The 21,477-nt window shown below is 41.5% G+C and overlaps 1 protein-coding gene across 1 annotated transcript in view; it reads right to left on the reverse strand.

The window, feature by feature from the left end:
- Window positions 1-21,477, reverse strand: part of LOC141069645 (fer-1-like protein 4) — a 232,535-nt gene that overhangs the window by 173,781 nt on the left and 37,277 nt on the right. Inside the window, exons 3-5 of the mRNA XM_073559385.1 lie at window positions 9,761-9,816; window positions 6,683-6,771; window positions 1,670-1,769 (exon numbers count right to left, since the gene is read on the reverse strand). Of these exons, the coding sequence (XP_073415486.1) occupies window positions 1,670-1,769; window positions 6,683-6,771; window positions 9,761-9,816 (245 nt within the window). The remainder of the gene's footprint in view (window positions 1-1,669; window positions 1,770-6,682; window positions 6,772-9,760; window positions 9,817-21,477) is intronic.

Here is a 21,477-nt window from a genome sequence, read left to right on the forward strand (position 1 = left end):
TGTATGATGGCTTATACTCACCGAACAATTTTATTAATGATTGCTCTGAATACATGAAGGCCATTAAATGACCACTGATCAGATTGCATATAGCCCACTGGTGGTCATTTAATGGTTATGGTCAACTTATCTACATGCAACTGAAGACGCTGGTAGAGACCATTCAAGCCAACTTATCTCTATTGTGAACAAAGGGTCAGCAAAACTGCTATAAATTCGTCCTATACACTGATGATGCACATAAACAACTGATGCAATCTTGTAGGTGAATGTCTAATAGACTTTTATCCTACATAAACAAGGTGCCATTAATGGAACACATATATGATACTTGTTGTGCGCCTAGTGGTTGAGTCAGCAAATATCCAGACCAGCTGTGTATTTAGGGAATGTGGCACTCCTAGGGTGTATAGGTGCTCAGATAGGTCCACAAGCATACAGTTGCATCTCTCCACACTTGATGTCAGACCAGATGAGAGTTTAGGCCTGCACTACCTTTTTAGATCCATCTTGTAAGACATGCACCTGTCAGCTGGACATTATAAGAATCGATTTTTGAGCCATGAATGTGAACTAGAATGTTTCCATTCAGTGACTGCACGACGATATCTTGAAAACGTTTTTTATTAGACAATTTTAGGTATTTATCCTGTTGTGACCCACCACACCTCTAACTCATGAATGCAATCAATGTCCATCCAAGGCCTAGCCCCTTTTTTACATGCTAGAAGATGATCTACTGTTAAACCCAAAATAATAATTCAGAATAATATATTTGTTATTGTTCTGCCCATTCTGTGCAGCAAGATATTTTAAGTGCTGTCCCAGCTATGGCCATTAGGTGTCATAGTTGCCTTTCTCCTTTTTATTCATGTGTTTGGAATCTTCTGTTTCCCCCAAAATGGTTAACTGTTCAGAACTGCCCCTTCTTCCTGCCCTGGTCAACAACATGTAACCATTTTCCAGCCGTCTTCTGAGTAGCTCACATGTGTTCAGCTCAGCTCTCTGCAAAACCATTGCTTATAACAAGCGGATTCCGGTAAGGTTTAATGCATTTATGAATATATGTTATGCATCTCTGTTAGCTGGCCATAATGCATTCCTGATGATGTTTGCAATGCATGTTCAGCTCCTGTAATGCTAGTACACTGCATGATAGTTATGCATCCTCCTTTCAGTGAGTGTAAATCTGGCAGCCATTAGTTGTGTTAGATATTTCTTACTCCTTTACTGCTCTGTATGTTATATTGCTCAGCTCTTATATAATGCATGATAACAGCACCCTGGATCATTGCTACTGTTCTGATAATATCCTGTATTGCTGTGATTACTTGCCAGTACTGATGTATTGTATATTGTCTGCCAGCACTGACATGCTGCTTTATCTGTTTTTTATAGTTTTTACCTGAACCATCCACATTGTGTACAACAATATCTGAATCATCCATAACTGTGTTCAACAACCCCTGATCTCATCTACTACTGTGTTCTACTATACCATCTGTTATCATCTCCCATTGTCGTCCATATCATCCCAATAAATAATAGACTTAAGCACCCATACAGTCTTGTTTCTGGGAGTGAATGAAAGGTTAAGCCGTATGCTGGAATCCACACAGCGTTCTACGTGGAAGAAGGCAGAACAGATATTATTTATTAATATTCCTACCCCAGTGATGCTGTAGTTCTTGTCCACTAAAGCTTCTGTAAGGATAAGCCGACCGCTCTTTGGAAGATGTTGTAAACTGATGATCAATTTCCCTAATAATCTAGAGCAGAAAAGCAAGAATAAGTTGTAAGTATGGAGACCACCATTAAACCAGCCAATCTAAGTCACTCTGCATGACAATATCAGCATTAGGGATCATACTCATTGACAAGATGACAACTGCAAATACAAAGCTGACATCAACCCCCCCAACTATCACACCACTTGCCAATACACTAGGGCAAGTGGGAAGAGCGAGGCTAAGCACCAGAAGTGGCGCATCTTATAGATGCACCTTTCCTGGGGTGGCTGAGAGCTGAAGTTTTTTTTCTAGGACAGGGCCAATATCCATGGCCCCTGCTTAGCCTATTAATATCAGCCCACAGCTGTCTACCTAGCCTTTGCTGATTCTTAATTATACAGCAACCCCATATCATCTTTTTTTGGGGTCCGCTACTTTAATAGCCAGTAAAGGCTAAGTATACAGCTGAGAGCTGATATTAATATCCTGGGAAGCTCCATTGGTATTACCCCCTTCCCAGGTTGTAAACGTCAGCTCCACCTGTCCACTTTCTCTCTGCTGGTTAGTCAAATTTCAGAGAATCACATGCCATTTTTTCAGAAATGTAATTTATTACTAAATTGTACAGTAAGCTACATACACAAAGCAGATTATATATCTCACTCACATATATCTATCTATATATATGAACGATATGTATGACGGGTATTTGGGCATGGGACTATGGGATGGAGGATGTGTGATGGGTATATGGGCACTGGACTATGGGATGGAGGATATGTATGACGGGTATATGGGCACTCGACTATGGGATGGCGAATATGTATGATGGGCATATGGGCATGGGACTATGGGATGGAGGATGTGTGATGGGTATATGGGCATGGGACTATGGGATGGAGGATGTGTGATGGGTATATGGGCACGGGACTATGAGATGGAGGATAATTATAATTTGTTATAACTAACCACAGTTAGTTACTATGCCCGGGCAGCGCCGGGCTCTTCAGCTAGTATAATATATATACATATGTATTGAAAAATATTTCCTTAGAAAACTATCTTTAAATGATAGAGAATTTCTCTATGTAAAAGCTAATGTTAAAATTGTATTGCGCACAGATTGCATTCACATGTGATTTGGATGTCAATCAGATGTTAGGTGATAAAAATCGTATTGTACTCGCATGAAAATCACATGCGTTTGCATGACACTTGTCCGAATTTTCAGGAGCAATATAGGACCATTTTTTTACGGTGATAGGTATAAACACTTAGACACACAATAGGGATGAAATTGCAGGACATTATTTCTTGATATATTGCTAGATATTGTTTTGAAATTTTTTTTATAATATTTGCAAAACTTTTCATTTTCGAGTATAAAATTGTATAGCTGTACAGAGACACCAAAAATAAAGATTTCAGTCTTTCAAATTTATAGAAGCTCTATATCACTCCACAGGATAAATTAAAGGGGCTGTCTACTTGAAAAAATAAGTATAAATATGTTTGAAATGTAAATCTAAGTTATTAGTATGCTTGAATTATCTAGTGGTACCCCTATTTCCAGATGTAAGTGCTGATCTCTACTAACGGAATTAGCTGTCCCATTTCAAGAGCTAGACATTTTTAGACCCCTTTTCTGTCTATGTATTGGCTGTAAAAGAGACGGGTACTGACCTAGCTACTTCTTCGAATTAGACAATATTTAATAATAATCTAGTAAGTACTTTTGGAAATTCTATAGATTTAATTTAAAGAGAACCTGTTGCCTCAAAAAACGTTATTTACTTGTAAATATATACAGTGGGGCAAAAAAGTATTTAGTCAGTCAGCAATAGTGCAAGTTCCACCACTTAAAAAGATGAGAGGCGTCTGTAATTTACATCATAGGTAGACCTCAACTATGGGAGACAAACTGAGAAAAAAAAAATCCAGAAAATCACATTGTCTGTTTTTGTTTCATTTTATTTGCATATTATGGTGGAAAATAAGTATTTGGTCAGAAACAAGCAATCAAGATTTCTGGCTCTCACAGACCTGTAACTTCTTCTTTAAGAGTCTCCTCTTTCCTCCACTCATTACCTGTAGTAATGGCACCTGTTTAAACTTGTTATCAGTATAAAAAGATACCTGTGCACACCCTCAAACAGTCTGACTCCAAACTCCACTATGGTGAAGACCAAAGAGCTGTCAAAGGACACCAGAAACAAAATTGTAGCCCTGCACCAGGCTGAGAAGACTGAATCTGCAATAGCCAACCAGCTTGGAGTGAAGAAATCAACTGTGGGAGCAATAATTAGAAAATGGAAGACATACAAGACCACTGATAATCTCCCTCGATCTGGTGCTCCACGCAAAATCCCACCCCGTGGGGTCAGAATGATCACAAGAATGGTGAGCAAAAATCCCAGAACCACGCGGGGGGACCTAGTGAATGAACTGCAGAGAGCTGGGACCAATGTAACAAGGCCTACCACAAGTAACACACTACGCCACCATGGACTCAGATCCTGCAGTGCCAGATGTGTCCCACTGCTTAAGCCTGTACATGTCCGGGCCCGTCTGAAGCTTGCTAGAGAGCATTTGGATGATCCAGAGGAGTTTTGGGAGAATGTCCTATGGTCTGATGAAACCAAACTGGAACTGTTTGGTAGAAACACAACTTGTCGTGTTTGGAGGAAAAAGAATACTGAGTTGCATCCATCAAACACCATACCTACTGTAAAGCATGGTGGTGGAAACATCATGCTTTGGGGCTGTTTCTCTGCAAAGGGGCCAGGACGACTGATCCGGGTACATGAAAGAATGAATGGGGCCATGTATCGTGAGATTTTGAGTGCAAACCTCCTTCCATCAGCAAGGGCATTGATGATGAAACGTGGCTGGGTCTTTCAACATGACAATGATCCAAAGCACACCATCAGGGCAATGAAGGAGTGGCTTCGTAAGAAGCATTTCAAGGTCCTGGAGTGGCCTAGCCAGTCTCCAGATCTCAACCCTATAGAAAACCTTTGGAGGGAGTTGAAAGTCCGTGTTGCCAAGCGAAAAGCCAAAAACATCACTGCTCTAGAGGAGATCTGCATGGAGGAATGGGCCAACATACCAACAACAGTGTGTGGCAACTTTGTGAAGACTTACAGAAAACGTTTGACCTCTGTCATTGCCAACAAAGGATATATCACAAAGTATTGAGATGAAATTTTGTTTCTGACCAAATACTTATTTTCCACCATAATATGCAAATAAAATGAAACAAAAACAGACAATGTGATTTTCTGGATTTTTTTTTCTCAGTTTGTCTCCCATAGTTGAGGTCTACCTATGATGTAAATTACAGACGCCTCTCATCTTTTTAAGTGGTGGAACTTGCACTATTGCTGACTGACTAAATACTTTTTTGCCCCACTGTAGTTAATCTGCAGGTAAATAGCATTACAATGCGGCCCGACCACTTTACCAAAAGTGCGGCTACTGGGAGCAAATGTCATTTATTTATTTATTTATTATGCTCACTTACCATATATACTCGAATATAAGCCAAGATTTTCAGCCCATTTTTTTGGGCTGAAAGTCCCCCTCTCGGCTTATATTCGAGTCATATACACCAGGGAGTTGAAGGGGGAGGGGGGGCGGGGGTGTCAGGTCATACTTACCCATCCTGACACTGTCTCTTGAGCCCCCAGCTTCTCCGTGCGCTCTCTTCCTGCCTTCAGTGGTCACGTGGTACCGCTCATTAAATCTCATGAATATGCGCATATTCATGACGTGATTAGTGCGCGCCGCGCCCCCTGCAGTCTGAACGTCACTGACCGATGACGTGGCAGATAGCGGTGAGCAGCCATGGACGCAGGACAGGTGAGTATCTGACACCCAGCGACGGAGAGGTGAGTATGTCATTTTTTTTTTATTTTTACATGCAGCAGCAACAGCGGCAGCACATGGGGGTATAATCTATTAAGCATCTTATGGGGGCAGCATATGGGGGAATAATCTATGGAGCTTCTTCTGGGGACACCATATGGGGGAATAATCTATGGAGCTTGTTATGCGGGCAGCATATGGGGGAATAATCTATGGAGCTTCTTATGGGGGGAGCATATGGGGGAATAATCTATGGAGCTTCATCTGGGGACACCATATGGGGGAATAATCTATGGAGCATTTCCCACCCTAGGCTTATACTCGAGTCAATAAGTTTTCCCAGTTTTTTGTGGCAAAATTAGGGGGGTCGGCTTATACTCGGGTATATAGCGTTGTTAATTCCACGGCGCCTTACAGACATTAATATCATCACTTTCCCCATTGGGGCTCACAATCTAAATTCTCTATTAGTATGTCTTTGGAGCACCTATGAAAATGAACTTATTTCGTCCTGGGAGCCGCGGGCTTTCAGTCATCAGGACGTGCATGGAGCTGCTACAGTCACTGCTCACAGTGCCACTCACTATACTATTAGCGGCAGCTGAAAGCATGCCAGGGCAAATTTATTGACTGCTTACTGTGCACAGATGTGCTGCAGAGCCGAGTGCCAATCAAAATGCCAGGGAATGCTTACAGACTCCGCTCTCAGTATACTGAGCGGTGCTGTGAGCGGTGACTTTAGCGTCTATGTACGCCCCCATGACTGAAAGCTGGTGGCTCTTGGGAGATAATAAGTTAATTTTCTCCTGGTCGCTATCTGACTTCTAGTGCTTCATAACTAATGAAATCTAGGTCAGCAAGAATTAATGTATTGATAGCAAGAATTAATGTATTGATGGCAGAGAGCGTGACTGCAGATCTGACTACTCAAGGTTTGTTTGTAGTCTGTTGCCACGTAAACACATAAATCCACTCCTTTTATTTTCAGGTACATTGAAATAACTTAAAAATGATAGATGTTATAATACTAAATATTTTATATTTCGTTTATATCTGCGGTCCTATATAACAGATTGTAAATGTACCTGTTGGAGAAAACTTTGCTACAATTGTAAACTTTCACAGTAAGAACTTCCTCGGATACAATTTTCCCATAGTGAGGCCATCGAAAATTCTGAAAAAAAACAGATTGCATTATAGTGCGTCTTACTACGTCACTTCCTTGATTTAATAAGATTTTATCTGCATTGTAATAGTTGATGTTGACTTATAGATTTATTCCATGTGCAATTTCCAGTAACATGAGTATACTATTGTAATCATCTATGGCCTTGGCAACCCTTCATATCACTAGTGATTATAATAATGCAAAATAATGCTCCATGTAGGTATTTGATTGCTTTACAGGGAATCTGACAGCAGGTTTATTCTATGTAATCACAGTTTTCTCTGCTGCAGATCTAGCAGAGATCAGTTGTTGAGCTGTGTATAAACCCCATACAGCTATCTGTGTATAGTGTACAGTGACAGAAAGCTGATAATCAGATTAGATATTAGAAAAAACTTTTTGACAGTGAGGGTGATCAATGAGTGGAACAGGCTGCCACGAGAGGTGGTGAGTTCTCCTCCAATGGAAGTCTTCAAGCAGAAGCTGGACAGACATTTTTTGGGATGATTTAGCGAATCCTGCATTGAGCAGGAGGTTGGACCAGATGACCCAGGAGGTCCCTTCCAACTCTACCATTCTATGATTCTGTGATACACAAGAACAAAAGTAAATTCGACAGCTGTAAAACTTTTCCTTCTAGAGTGATTACATATTATTTAGATAAAACTAAAAAAAAATCCATTGCAACCTGTTTTCCTGCAAATTAAAAGCCTACATCATATAGCACACTCACATAATTTTCCAATTCATTCCACCCATATCTGGCTGGTTGGGCTAGCAATACAATGCATGTGTGAGCCTCCTGAGATAGTAGGATCATGTTGGATATTGATGCCATAGGAGATATTGCCCTTTCTTTACAAGCTCGATGAGGGGAGAGGCAGCTGTCCGCTGAACAATGGTTTACACAACTCTGACTCTTGAGGAATGTCCCTGTAGGCTATTCTAGTTTTACAATGCTGTCATTCCTGACCTACCTACTAAACAAATAAATTAGCACAACATGAGTCCATCACAATGTTCCCAATCTACTCTAAAGGCCCCGTCTCACTAAGCGATCTCGGTAGCGAGATCACTGCTGAGTCACAACTTTTGTGACGTAACAGCGATCTCACCAGCGAGATCGCTGTGTGTGACAGCGATCAGCGAGCGGCCCCCCTGCCGGTATTGCTGGAAGAAACCTCTGGACATTTCTTTGGTCGCTGGTCTCCCGCTGGCCAGCACGCATCGCTGTGTGTGACAGGCGGGAGACCAGCGATCAGGTGTAAAAAATAATAAAAAAAATAAAAAATATAGTTATTCTCACCTTCCGACGTCGCGCTCAGCCATTCTGCCTCTCTCCACACTCCGGTCCCAGTGATCCTTTGCTCGAATGACCGCGAGATTTTGTTATCCCGCGCGACAGTGACATCTCGCAAAGGATCACTGGGACCGGAGTGTGGAGAGAGGCAGGATGGCTGAACGGGATGTCGGAAGGTGAGAATAACTATATTTTTTATTTTGATTCTATTTTTTACACGGATGGCCAGCTCACCAGCGATCACATAGCGACTTACTAGCGATCCTGACACCTTGATATTGGTGTCGGGATCGCTGGTAAGTCGCTTAGTGTGACGGGGCCTTAACTGCTATATTTTTTATCTACTTCTTTTGAGAATCCCCAGTGCTGGGATACTAAACGAGACGTCATTAGGGGTCAGAGGCGGTGGTCACTGCTGCAGCCTATGTCCCCACCCTGAAATGAAGCGTCGCCATTGACGTCTATTTCAGGGGCTGGGCTAGTTGCTGCTCTACTGAGCCTGTGTCGCTTGTCAATTCTGATGTACGCTCAGCAGGACCTGTGCAATATTCTTTTGAATGCACAGTGAAGGTGTGATTACCCACCGACTGATGACTAGTGACGAGCCGGCACTGTCAGTGCGAATTGTAACATGAAAAGCCGGCAATTTGAGACCAGCCCCAATCCCACAAGTGACATCACAGCATTCTCGGTGCAATGTATAGCGACAGAAATCTGCTAATCAGCACTGGGGGCGGTGTTGGATAAGGATGCAAAACGCCAGATGTCCTCTAGTGATAAACACTGATTGGGTTGAAACAGCAAAACTCAGCCCAGTACGTGACACACCACTGTGATCAGGTTCTCGGCTCTATTGCAGCAGTAGATCCTGTGCCGTGGTGCCTGAGGAAGCACTATGGCCATTCTGTCATATAATAAGACACCAGCACTACAAATTAGTAATAGTTATTGGGTGCTCTATTACAAAATTTACATTGGGATCCAAGAGAATCAAGTTACACTTATGAATTGGTCAATCTTGTTAATTTCCATGATCATCCAGAATAAACATTCTTTTATTAGGGACATACACTAAACAGATGTTTTTAGCCCAGGTGAAAGAAAGCCTAACTTAATCCCTATTTGCAGGCCGAACAAACCAGTGCTCTCCATGCCCTTCTAAAGATATTGTAGACATCCACTATACTGAAGAAGCGCTGATGGCATGCATTAATTAATATGCATTACCAATTAAAGGGACAATCACATGAACATATATCACCTATCCAGGAGAGGTGCTAAAGGTATGAACAGTTGGGGTCCGACTAATAGAATCCTCACCAGTCTCTAATATAACATGAAAATGGAGAGATAGTTTGCATGTGTGAGCACCACTCCTTATACTTCTATGAGTCTAAGGGAGCGGTAGTGCGCATTCTTGACGTCTCCATTCACTTTTGTTGGGGCATTCTCTCTGTACCATAGACAGCACTTGCGTTATTAACATGAAGGCTATGGAACCTCCATTGTTAGGATTAGTGAGGGACTCAGAAGTCAGACCCCTACTATCGTATTTTATCATGTACATGGGTACAGAAAGAGTTCTAAACACAATTTGAGATTCCTATTGTTTTATTTTCAACTGATGGTTGCACGATTTCAGTTCCATTTTACACCGTGAGAATTTCCTGTAAGCAATGCCAGTGGGAGACTTACCTCACTAAAATCAGCTATAGATCCAGTATTCTTCTTTTTGGTCTTATGGGTAAAACCTTTGAAAGAAAAAAAACATTGATCATTAATGAAAATGCAAAGTAGCTGTAACTGCCCTTTTTATCGAACAAGGCTAAACTGAATAATCAAACAGATAATACATATTCAATTAATAAAAAAATAGTGACAAAAGTGTCCAGATGGTAACATTAATAGAGCCCCACAGAACAGTAGAACAAAAAGGCAGCAAAATTATTTTGAAAATTATTATTATAAGAAAAATTTGTGTAAATTGAAGGCACGTAGTGGACACCTCCTTTAATGACAACCACATAGTGTTGTCATAACCCATTTCACAGCCACAGCAACTGTGATGAAGGAGCCACATCACGGCCATGTGGTAAGAGATACATCTGACTTCACTTATTATTTTATTGCTGTTTGGTACAATTAAGCCTATGTCATCTGTTCAAATTTCATGGTCCTTGTACAGACCATGATTACGGGACCTGCCAGTAGTCTGTGGGGTACATAAATAAGTCTTTTTATCCAATTTTTAGTCCAAATTTGCAGAGGCTAAATTAACTGCAAAGCTAATGTTTTTACGTAATTCATCATGTGGAATCAATAATGTTATAAATTTTACAATTTTTCGAATGAAACACATGTTGAAAGTTCACTTCCAGTCTAACTTCCATGTGAATTCAAAGCTTGATTTCTCAGCATTGGGACTTCAGTCTACTACAGGTATCAATTATAATTGTTGGTCTATGACCTCTACAGCCATAAATTTACTTTGATTAGTAGAATTATCTTAACACAGAACTGGGCAAACTATGGCCCTTTTGTTGTCCCTATACAGTCTGTAGACATGGACAGGCACTAAAGCATAGCTCCCAACCATCCCCGATTCTGCAAGACTGTCCCAATTTGAAGGGACAGTCCCACTGTCCCAGCCTTTGTGCCGCAACTTCCATTCACTCTTCTTCCTCCCTCCTCTATGACATCGCCATCGCACAGTAGCTCACCCTACTCAGAGGGTTGAGCCGGCATGTTTGCACACACATTAATTAAATAAATAATTATTTTCTTTTATTGCTATCTGGTCTCCCAGAAATCGAACGCACAGCCTGTACCACTGCAGACGACGACAACTAAAGCTATGAGCCACAGGATACACTGGTCAGCATAGGAGAATATAGTATACTTGAAGCTGCATTGCAGGCTGTGGACCCACATGCAAAGTATACTGATACATAGAGATATATCCATACATAGCAGTGTATTTCTATGTACCTGTATTCTAGAGGGAAAATAAAAGTCTGATTTTTTTCCTACAACATTATTAAACAATAATGATAAACAATTACAAAAATGTATTTTTTTTCTTCTCTTCTTGTGATTTGGAAATAAAATCCACAACCTGTATTATTGTAGACAGCAGTGAAAGCTATGAGCCTCAGTCTGCACTGATTAGTATATGAGAATTGAAGCTGCCTCACAGTTTCTAAATTCACAGGCAGGTTATACTCGTACATAGAGATACATTGTATATAGAAATGCATCTCTATGTCCCTGTATTATAGAGGTAAAGAAAAAGTCAGGTTTTTTCTTTTTCTTATAAAGTTACTAAAAAATAATGAAAAACAGTTACAATAATGTAAATTTTATTGTGTTCTTTTAAAAAATAATAAACATCACAAATAAGCAGTTATCAGACATATTTGCTGTCTCTGTAATCGCAAAAACCCTCACAATACAGCGATCAGATTATCAGTAAATTGCGTGATTGATGTCTTTTCCATTAAACCCATAAAAAAAATTAAAATGTAACAGTGAACCACATTCACACAAAGCTAAACACTGCAATTTTTTCCACTGCTTATTTCCGCACCAGTTCTGCAGGTGTCCGCACAACATGACGCAATAAAAATGCTCTCTGATTGCATGTTTGCATTTCTTAATGCATTTTTGGTGCAGATTGGTACAGAAAAGCTTTGATTCTGCACTTAAAAATACAAGGGCGTTTTGTTTACACACTTTTTTTTAGGCTCCACATAGAAGCATGTAGAGAAAAAATGCACTAAAACCACACCATGTAACAGCATCGTTAGATCCACCAAGGGCAGGAGTTTTCATGAAATCACATTCACCTTGCATGGATATTTAGGCCGTTTGTGTTCACATAGAGATTAGAGAATTATAGACCAGTCTATAGACACTTGTCTCTGATGTCCATGTAATTTATCTAATCTATCTATTATATAGTGTGATTTGTGTGTACTGGTTGCTCAATAAACTTATATCTTTTTATTGATATTTGTCCTATTTTTTTAGTTTTGCATTTGTGTTTACATGTAGTGTAAATGCTGTGTTTTTTCTGCTACTTTCTTGCACAGAAATTCCGATGTGTGTAACCGTCCAAGAAAATCGGATGTGAATTCATGAAAACTGCGCCCACTGAGCATCTAAAGATGCGACTGAACTGTGCAGTTTTGGTGCTTTTTTTTCTCTCTTTCTATGTTGAGCCTTGAAAAAAAATGCATGTACAAAAAACTGCAGTTACTTTTTTAATTGCAGAAACAAATCTTTTCTGTACTATAAAAAAATACACATTAAAAACATTGCTTCACATCTGCACCAAAAATGCAATAAATAATGGAGAAAGGGCATAAAAAATGCAGCAAAAATGCAATAATCACTTTCATTGGTGTAGTAACCGGGCCCAGTGGGTCAGGGGCCCGCTGAGACCAACAGGAATTTCAACTGGATATGCGTTCTTGGACGAACATCCAGTTGAAGTGTTTTGTGGCGCACATACCCATTGGGTCTCCACACCTCAATACACGCTGCCGGCCAGTCAGAGGCCAGCGACTGAGGTGGGCATGCACGTGACATCATGTGTTCCCGTCCCACGCTAAAGTTAGCTGCTGGCTTCACAATTCAAGAGACAACGATGTGCAACGGGGGGGAGCCATACAAAGGTGAGTATTTATTTAGATTTTTTTTTAATCAGTGGCCATACTAGTACTTGGATGACTACAGTATGAATTATACTTTATGGATGACTATGGGGTGCATTATATTTTATGGATGACTATGGGATATATTATTATTCTTTATGGATGACTATGGGATGCATTATACTTTATGAGTGACTATGGGCTGTGCATTACACAATATGGAAGACTGTGGGCTGTGCATTTTATTATATGAAGGATATTGGCTGTGTATGATACTAATATGGATGCCTATGGGCTGTGCATTATACTACATGCATGACTATAGGCTGTGCAGTGCATTATATGGAGGACTATGGGATGTATTATACTATATGGAGGACTATGGGGGTGCATTATACTTCTGCTATGGAGCCTCATGACTATGTAGCCCGCTGTTCTGTGCCCTATTTTCTGGCACACTGCATGTCTGATAGATGCTCCTCACTGTGCAGCCTGAGTAGAACACTTAATGAATTTCCAACTGACCTGCCGGAGATGTGCTTAGTGATATCTCTCCTGTGCTGTCTGAGCAGCACTTATAGTGTCTGCAACCTGTGAATATAATCTAGGTCCATGGTAAGCAACCAAGTAAGTAGCTTGAACATGTTGATTCATTGAATATATATGTTTTCACCAGGCCTAAAGTTTGCTCCAGAACAGAATTGGGCTGAAGAAACTGATATTTGGACCTCATGCAAGAGTGGGTGAAAAATACAGAAGTGGTGAACATTATTATTACACTTTTCCTCTGATTCTTCCACTCCTGATTTGGCTTAGGTTGGTTTCACATTGGCGTTTCACAGACCTGCGTTGGTCTGCTCACGGCCGCCGCTAAGCTCCGCCCCCTGCCGTGCCTCCTCCGGTTAGCTCCGCCTATGGGCGCAGGATGCTGCTTGCGACCTGCGTCCCCTAGCTTTAGCATTGGGGACGCAGGTCATGCGCAGGTATGCGTTTGGCGGTGCATGCATCTTTTTGATGGTGCGCCAAACGCAACCTGTTGCATTTTGGTGCGCTCAGCGCACCGTCAAAAGGACGCATGCACCGCCAAACGCATACCTGCGCACAGCCTGCATCCCCAATGCTAAAGATAGGGGACGCGGGTCGCATGCAGCATCCTGAGCCCATAGGCAGAGCTAACCGAAATAGGCACAGCAGGGGGCGGAGCTTAGCGGTGGCCATGCGCAGACTGACGCAGGTCTGTGAAACGCCAATGTGGAACCAGCCTTACAAATACTAACCAAATAGGTACAGGAAAGATGTATATCTTTGTACCGTGTTAGCCAGTGGATAGAAAAATATTCAGGATTGAGAGTCCTCAGTAGTTGATACCTTTTAATGGCTAACTGAAAAGATGGTAATACATTGCAAGCTTTCGAGACTACTCAGGTCTCTTCATCAGGCTAGACTAATACAAAATCTGAAGTCACATATTTATGCACAATACAGCCTAGAATAAATGCAATAGATAAGACAAGTGACGTGAAGCAGAACTATCAATATGGGAGAGGGAGAAACATAAATATAAACATTGGACCAGTTCATAGATAAGGAGTCTGGATGTTTTATGGTCCTCTGATTGGGGTCTAGTTCTGTGTTGCCCCGCAAGGTTTTAAAAGGAAATTCCTTAATTGATGTAAAAAGACATAAATCCATGCGACACATTCATTCCAGCACTGAGAGTGTCAAAGTTCGTCATAAATTTGTACTCCCAAACTCGTCTCTCTCTCTGAGATGTGAAGTTACCTTTCAATACCAGTAATTTCATATCCATGCTGCTGTGATCAGGGATACAGAAATGTTTTGCCACAGGTAGATCCATTCTTTTTTCTCTTATTGTGTGACGATGAGCATTCATCCTTGTTCTAAGCTTTTGCCCTGTCTCCCCCACATACAGACCCCCAGTTGGACATTTAGTACAAATAATTAAGTACACCACATTAGTTGTAATGCAGGTGAAAGTACCTGGGATCTTGTAGTCCTGATGTGAGTTGGGGATCTTTATCTTGTCCGTGGTCATTATAAATGGACAGGTTTTACATTTTTTCTGGTTGCAAGGAAAGGTTCCTGCAGCTGTTGGAGAGGACAGGGAGCTTCTGACAATGATGCTTCTTAAATTTGGGGGCTGCCTAAAACACAGTAGTGGGGGGTCTGGAAAAATGGATTTTAATCGGGCATCTTTTTGTAGTAAAGGTTGTAATTTCCGTGCAGCTCCCCTTAGCACCTCCAGATTTGGGTTGTAGGTGACGACTAGAGGCACTCGGTTATTTTCTTCTTTAGCTTTGTAATGTAGCAGGTGATTCCTTGACAATCTGGTGGCTCTTGTAATTTGGTTTTCAATTGTTCTTGGATGGTAACCCTGATTCAAAAAGGTCTTTTTGAGGCGACCAAGGTGTTTGTCTCTATCCATGGGGTTGGAACATATACGATTGTATCTGATGGCTTGGCTATAGATAATAGAGTTCTTTATGTGTTTTGGATGGAAACTGTCCCATTTAAGGTATGTTGGACGGTCGATTGGCTTCTGATACAGGGATGTCTCTATTTCATTGTTTTTTAGCTTAATGATGGTGTCCAAAAAATTAATCTCGGTACTGGAGTAGTTGAGTGTTAAATTGATGGTGGGATGAAATTGATTAAACTGTTCGTGGAACGTCTTTAGCTGTTGCTCAGACTCCGTCCAGATGATTAAAATATCATCAATGAAGCGGTAGTAGGCCAGGGGCCTGATGGGGCATGAGGACAAAAAATCGCTTTCAAGCTTGGCCATGAAAAGATTTGCATACTGTGGAGCCATTTTACTTCCCATAGCTGTGCCAGTCTCCTGTAGATAGATCCTGTTGTCAAATTCAAAGTAATTGTGGGTGAGGATGAATTTTATAAGTGGTGGTGAAACTTATAAAATTCATCCTCACCCACAATTACTTTGAATTTGACAACAGGATCTATCTACAGGAGACTGGCACAGCTATGGGAAGTAAAATGGCTCCACAGTATGCAAATCTTTTCATGGCCAAGCTTGAAAGCGATTTTTTGTCCTCATGCCCCATCAGGCCCCTGGCCTACTACCGCTTCATTGATGATATTTTAATCATCTGGACGGAGTCTGAGCAACAGCTAAAGACGTTCCACGAACAGTTTAATCAATTTCATCCCACCATCAATTTAACACTCAACTACTCCAGTACCGAGATTAATTTTTTGGACACCATCATTAAGCTAAAAAACAATGAAATAGAGACATCCCTGTATCAGAAGCCAATCGACCGTCCAACATACCTTAAATGGGACAGTTTCCATCCAAAACACATAAAGAACTCTATTATCTATAGCCAAGCCATCAGATACAATCGTATATGTTCCAACCCCATGGATAGAGACAAACACCTTGGTCGCCTCAAAAAGACCTTTTTGAATCAGGGTTACCATCCAAGAACAATTGAAAACCAAATTACAAGAGCCACCAGATTGTCAAGGAATCACCTGCTACATTACAAAGCTAAAGAAGAAAATAACCGAGTGCCTCTAGTCGTCACCTACAACCCAAATCTGGAGGTGCTAAGGGGAGCTGCACGGAAATTACAACCTTTACTACAAAAAGATGCCCGATTAAAATCCATTTTTCCAGACCCCCCACTACTGTGTTTTAGGCAGCCCCCAAATTTAAGAAGCATCATTGTCAGAAGCTCCCTGTCCTCTCCAACAGCTGCAGGAACCTTTCCTTGCAACCAGAAAAAATGTAAAACCTGTCCATTTATAATGACCACGGACAAGATAAAGATCCCCAACTCACATCAGGACTACAAGATCCCAGGTACTTTCACCTGCATTACATCTAATGTGGTGTACTTAATTATTTGTACTAAATGTCCAACTGGGGGTCTGTATGTGGGGGAGACAGGGCAAAAGCTTAGAACAAGGATGAATGCTCATCGTCACACAATAAGAGAAAAAAGAATGGATCTACCTGTGGCAAAACATTTCTGTATCCCTGATCACAGCAGCATGGATATGAAATTACTGGTATTGAAAGGTAACTTCACATCTCAGAGAGAGAGACGAGTTTGGGAGTACAAATTTATGACGAACTTTGACACTCTCAGTGCTGGAATGAATGTGTCGCATGGATTTATGTCTTTTTACATCAATTAAGGAATTTCCTTTTAAAACCTTGCGGGGCAACACAGAACTAGACCCCAATCAGAGGACCATAAAACATCCAGACTCCTTATCTATGAACTGGTCCAATGTTTATATTTATGTTTCTCCCTCTCCCATATTGATAGTTCTGCTTCACGTCACTTGTCTTATCTATTGCATTTTTTCTAGGCTGTATTGTGCATAAATATGTGACTTCAGATTTTGTATTAGTCTAGCCTGATGAAGAGACCTGAGTAGTCTTGAAAGCTTGCAATGTATTACCATCTTTTCAGTTAGCCATTAAAAGGTATCAACTACTGAGGACTCTCAATCCTGAATATTTAACCAAATAGGTAAAATACTAACCAAATACTGAATGTGTGACTGTGGCCTAAAAATCATTACTGCAGTTGATTACTTCGTAGCTGTGAAGAATATTGGAGATATATTTCATGCCAATCATTTGTATCCTATTTGGCCTGGGATTATAAAACCCTCTTACCTTTGTCCAGCAGGTTCTCAGTGTTAGGCCGGAGTCACATCGGCGACAAAAATGGATGAGTGCAATGCAATAATACAATGTTTTCCTCGGGCCGATACAATCGCAGCATGCTGCGATTGTCACCGATTATCGGATCGGATTCGCCAATGCAAGTCCATGGGTGCGACAAAAAATCGGATTACAAACGGACCACAAGTGTGATTTGTGAGAAAATCGCACCCGGTGTCCTGTAACAAAAGCCGGCAATTCATTTTGTGAGACAGTAAAATCACACTGACATGAACCCCTTCATGACAGCCAATAAGTATTTTTACTGACCTGAGATACAGTATAAGAGAATATCATTCCCATACAGGTGACAATCCAGCAGCTGTCGGCTGTCCACTATATCTGACAACTTGCTGTATCACAAATGATCGGTGGTGTTGGCACCATCCATATCTGTTTAACCTCTTACTTGCTGCTGTCTAAAGTGACTACATCAAATAAATGGTTAATAGATTGTAGGGGCTTGCACTTTAATCTAATTGACACACTGAGATCATGATTGTGTGGTCCTGATGTTTGCCATAGCAGTTCATGGCCAAATAGAAGCTTTAGGCCGGGGTCACACTAACCGACGCAAAATACGGTCCGTAGTTTACTGGCGTAATACGGATGAATGTCCCCTAAATAGTGCTCCGTAGGTCATCCGTAAGCAAGGTGCGGTCGCGTATTTTGCGCATGTAAGCATCCGTATGTAATCCGTATAGCATCCGTATGCAATCCGTATGCTGAGATTTTCTCGCAGCCTTGCAAAATGGACATTTAACGGTTTTGAGGCCTGCTAACAATTTAAATCTTTAGCCTGCACCCTATTTATACACTCAGGAACAGGTGGCTGCCTCCATTCTGTCCATTTGTGACCTTGCTTTCACGAGGTGTGTTGGTGTTCTTTGTGCAACATGGCAGAGGGTCTGAGTTTCACAACAACTGAGCAGGTTCTCTTCTACTGGCTTTTGTCACGCCGCTTTGGCCAACCATACCCACTGATAGTGGATCCGCGGAGGAGGAGACGCATGTGGGTCCATCCACTTTTGAGGCAACGACTCACAAGAGGTCATTTTCACCGGCTCTATTCTTCTATGCGGGAGCATCCAGTCAAATTTTACCAATACTGTCGCATGAGCATTGCGACATTTGATCAACTCTTGGAGACAGTGCGTCCTGGGATAACCTTTCAGGACACATGGATGCGCAAAGCTATATCTGCAGAGGAGCGACTTCTACTCACAATACGGTATGTACTACAAAACCACATTCTCTATGTTCATGATGTGTGTGCCAAAGTATGTATTTTTTGCTTCTTGGATTAAGTTTAAAGCCCTCATCTTAGTCCACATATGTTTAAACTTACAGATCAGAATGTTAGGTCAAATATGTACTCAATGTCACTTAGTTATTGTACAACCAAATATGTGTGTGTTAGTCTATCTCAATTCCTACCAAGTTTGGTCGGTATGTAACTGATTTTTTGGGCATTTCTGCACTCTAAAATTATACATTTCTGTTGTTCTTCAGCTTCCTGTCCACTGGCCTGTCTTATGCCGCCCTCCACCATGAATTTCTCATTGGAAGATCTACCATTTCAGGCAAAGTCAGGTCAACATGTATAGAAATCTGGACAAGACTCCATCAAGTCGTCATGCCCGAGCCCAGGATGGAAGACTGGTTGAGGATATCAAGGGACTTTGAGGAGGAATGCCAATTTCCGAATTGTATTGGGGCCCATGATGGCAAACATATCCGGGTACGTAAGCCGCCGAACTCTGGCTCCCAATTCTTCAATTATAAACAATACTTTTCTGTTGTATTGCTGGCTCTGGCAGACCCTCAATACAAGTTTATAATTGTTGACATTGGGGCCTATGGAAGGACGGGAGACTCTTGAGTCTTCAATACTTCCATAATGGCTCGGCGGCTACGCACCAACCAGTTGGATATACCACCACCATGCCAGCTACCAGGCTCCACTGAAGAATCAGTCCCTTATGTCCTTGTGGCAGATGAGGCGTTTCAGTTAACGTACAATGTTATGAGGCCATATCCCCGGCGCAACCTTGACCACAGGCGCAGAATTTTTAACTTGCGCCTATCACGTGCTAGGCGACTGGTGGAGTGTTCCTTTGTCATTCTTTGTGCCAAATGGCGGGTACTCCAGTCTGCCATTCAGCTGAGTGAACAAAATGTAAATGAAGCTGTTAAAGCCTGTGTGGTTCTTCATAACTTCACCAGGATACATGATTGTTCCTCCTCTGCTGGTGTTGTGCGTAGGCCGGACAATGTGCGTAGGGTGAGACCACCTATCAACCCTCAACGTAGACCGCTCTCTGGCCTCAGAGTGCGTGATATTTACACTAATTACTTTATATCACCTGAGGGGGCAACTTCTTGGCAAGAGCATGCTGTGTCTATGTTCTAATTTTTGTTTTGATGTGTGTCTAAATATATATATTTATACCCCTTCTGATTCTATTACTGTTTCATTGCATTGGTAAGCGTATGTTATTATGCTGACACTGTTTTTGAGAAATCACACAGATACTTAAAGTGTAGTAGACAAATTTTTACTTTTGCCTTTTTTTTTTTTAAGGCAAACATATTCTTGCCATATTAAAACTGTAGCAATGGGCCAAATTGCCCTTTTGGCATAAGCAAACTTTCTGGTAAAGTAACATTTTCAAATACAACACAAATTTACATTATGCAATAACAACATTGCTACATTCGAATTTTACAATCCAAAGGCAAAAAGAGGTGGTCTCCAGCACCAAAATTCTTGCTAAAAAAAACCACTCACATTTCTTCAGAATGTTTGCCAATCATATTAATAATCCTCCATGACAGGCAAGGCTACCTTACGCCTTTCAGACGGATATTACATGTCTGTACAAAAGAGAATATTGAACCACGCTATACTGTAAAGTCAAAGGATGAAAATACACTACTCACTTGTTAAGACATAGAGAGAGCGTGATGTTCTTAAGGCTGGTCGCCTTGGTTTGTGACTATAGTTAGCTTGCAAAAAAGTGACTACTTCACTAAGGCCAGCACGCCTTTTCTAGGCATTAGCAAGTGAGTACTGTATTTTCATCCTTTGACTTTACAGTATAGCATGGTTCAATATTGTCTTTTGTACAGACATATAATATCTGTCTGAAAGGCGTAAGGTAACCCTGTCATGGTGGATGTTTATTATGATTGGCAAACATTCTGCAAAAATGTGAGCTGTCACTTTTGTCACAAAGTTTGGTGATGGAGACCACCTGTTTTTTCCTTTGGCTTGCTATTTTAAGCACCAGGGAAAAAGCAGTGGACATCTCCTTGCATCAGACTGATTGTGGACACACAATTATAAATTCTCATACTTTGGTGAAGGAGAAGGCGGAACAGCAGCCTGTGTTTGCTGCTGGCTACTGTGGCCAACATCGCCCTGTGTGGGGCCATACTGTTGCCCATGATGTTGGTAGTGTCCTGCCTCCTGTGATTTTTGGGGGTACTGGCCAGAGTAATAATGAGGAGGGGCATCTTGTTGGCTGTGGTAGGCACGTGTGTCATACCCACCAAGATAGCCATATCGTCCCCAACCAGGTTGGGACCAGCCTCCAACACTGGGTGGGAACAAGTGGCCATATTGGTGTGTTTGGCTAGAGGCAGACATTTGTGGCTGCTGTATTGAAGGTTGGGTAGTGGGAGGAAGGGGGTGAGGTGTAGGCCCACGTATTTGAGGATCCTCAGATCCTGCTTGAGCATGCATTTGTGGGGGTGCCTAAGGCGCATGAGATTTCTTGGTGAAAGCTGCCACCTCTCAATATATTCAAATAATTCGTAGGGGGTATTGGGGTATGTGCACGCATCAAGCAGGATCTGAAAACATCCTCTAATATGGAGCCTGACCTCACGGGAAAGGGCACGGAGATAATTGGCCAGGCTGCGAGAGTATGCCTCCTCCCCATCATCACTATTTACTCTGGCTAAATAATTTAGGACCCCAGTGTCCACATTAGTGCGGGTATCAGTGGCAGGTATTTGCCGCCTTT

Source organism: Dendrobates tinctorius, unplaced genomic scaffold (genome assembly GCF_039654945.1).
Source record: "Dendrobates tinctorius isolate UK_male_01 unplaced genomic scaffold, ASM3965494v1 ptg000270l, whole genome shotgun sequence".
In the NCBI taxonomy this organism is placed as follows: Eukaryota; Metazoa; Chordata; class Amphibia; order Anura; family Dendrobatidae; genus Dendrobates; species Dendrobates tinctorius.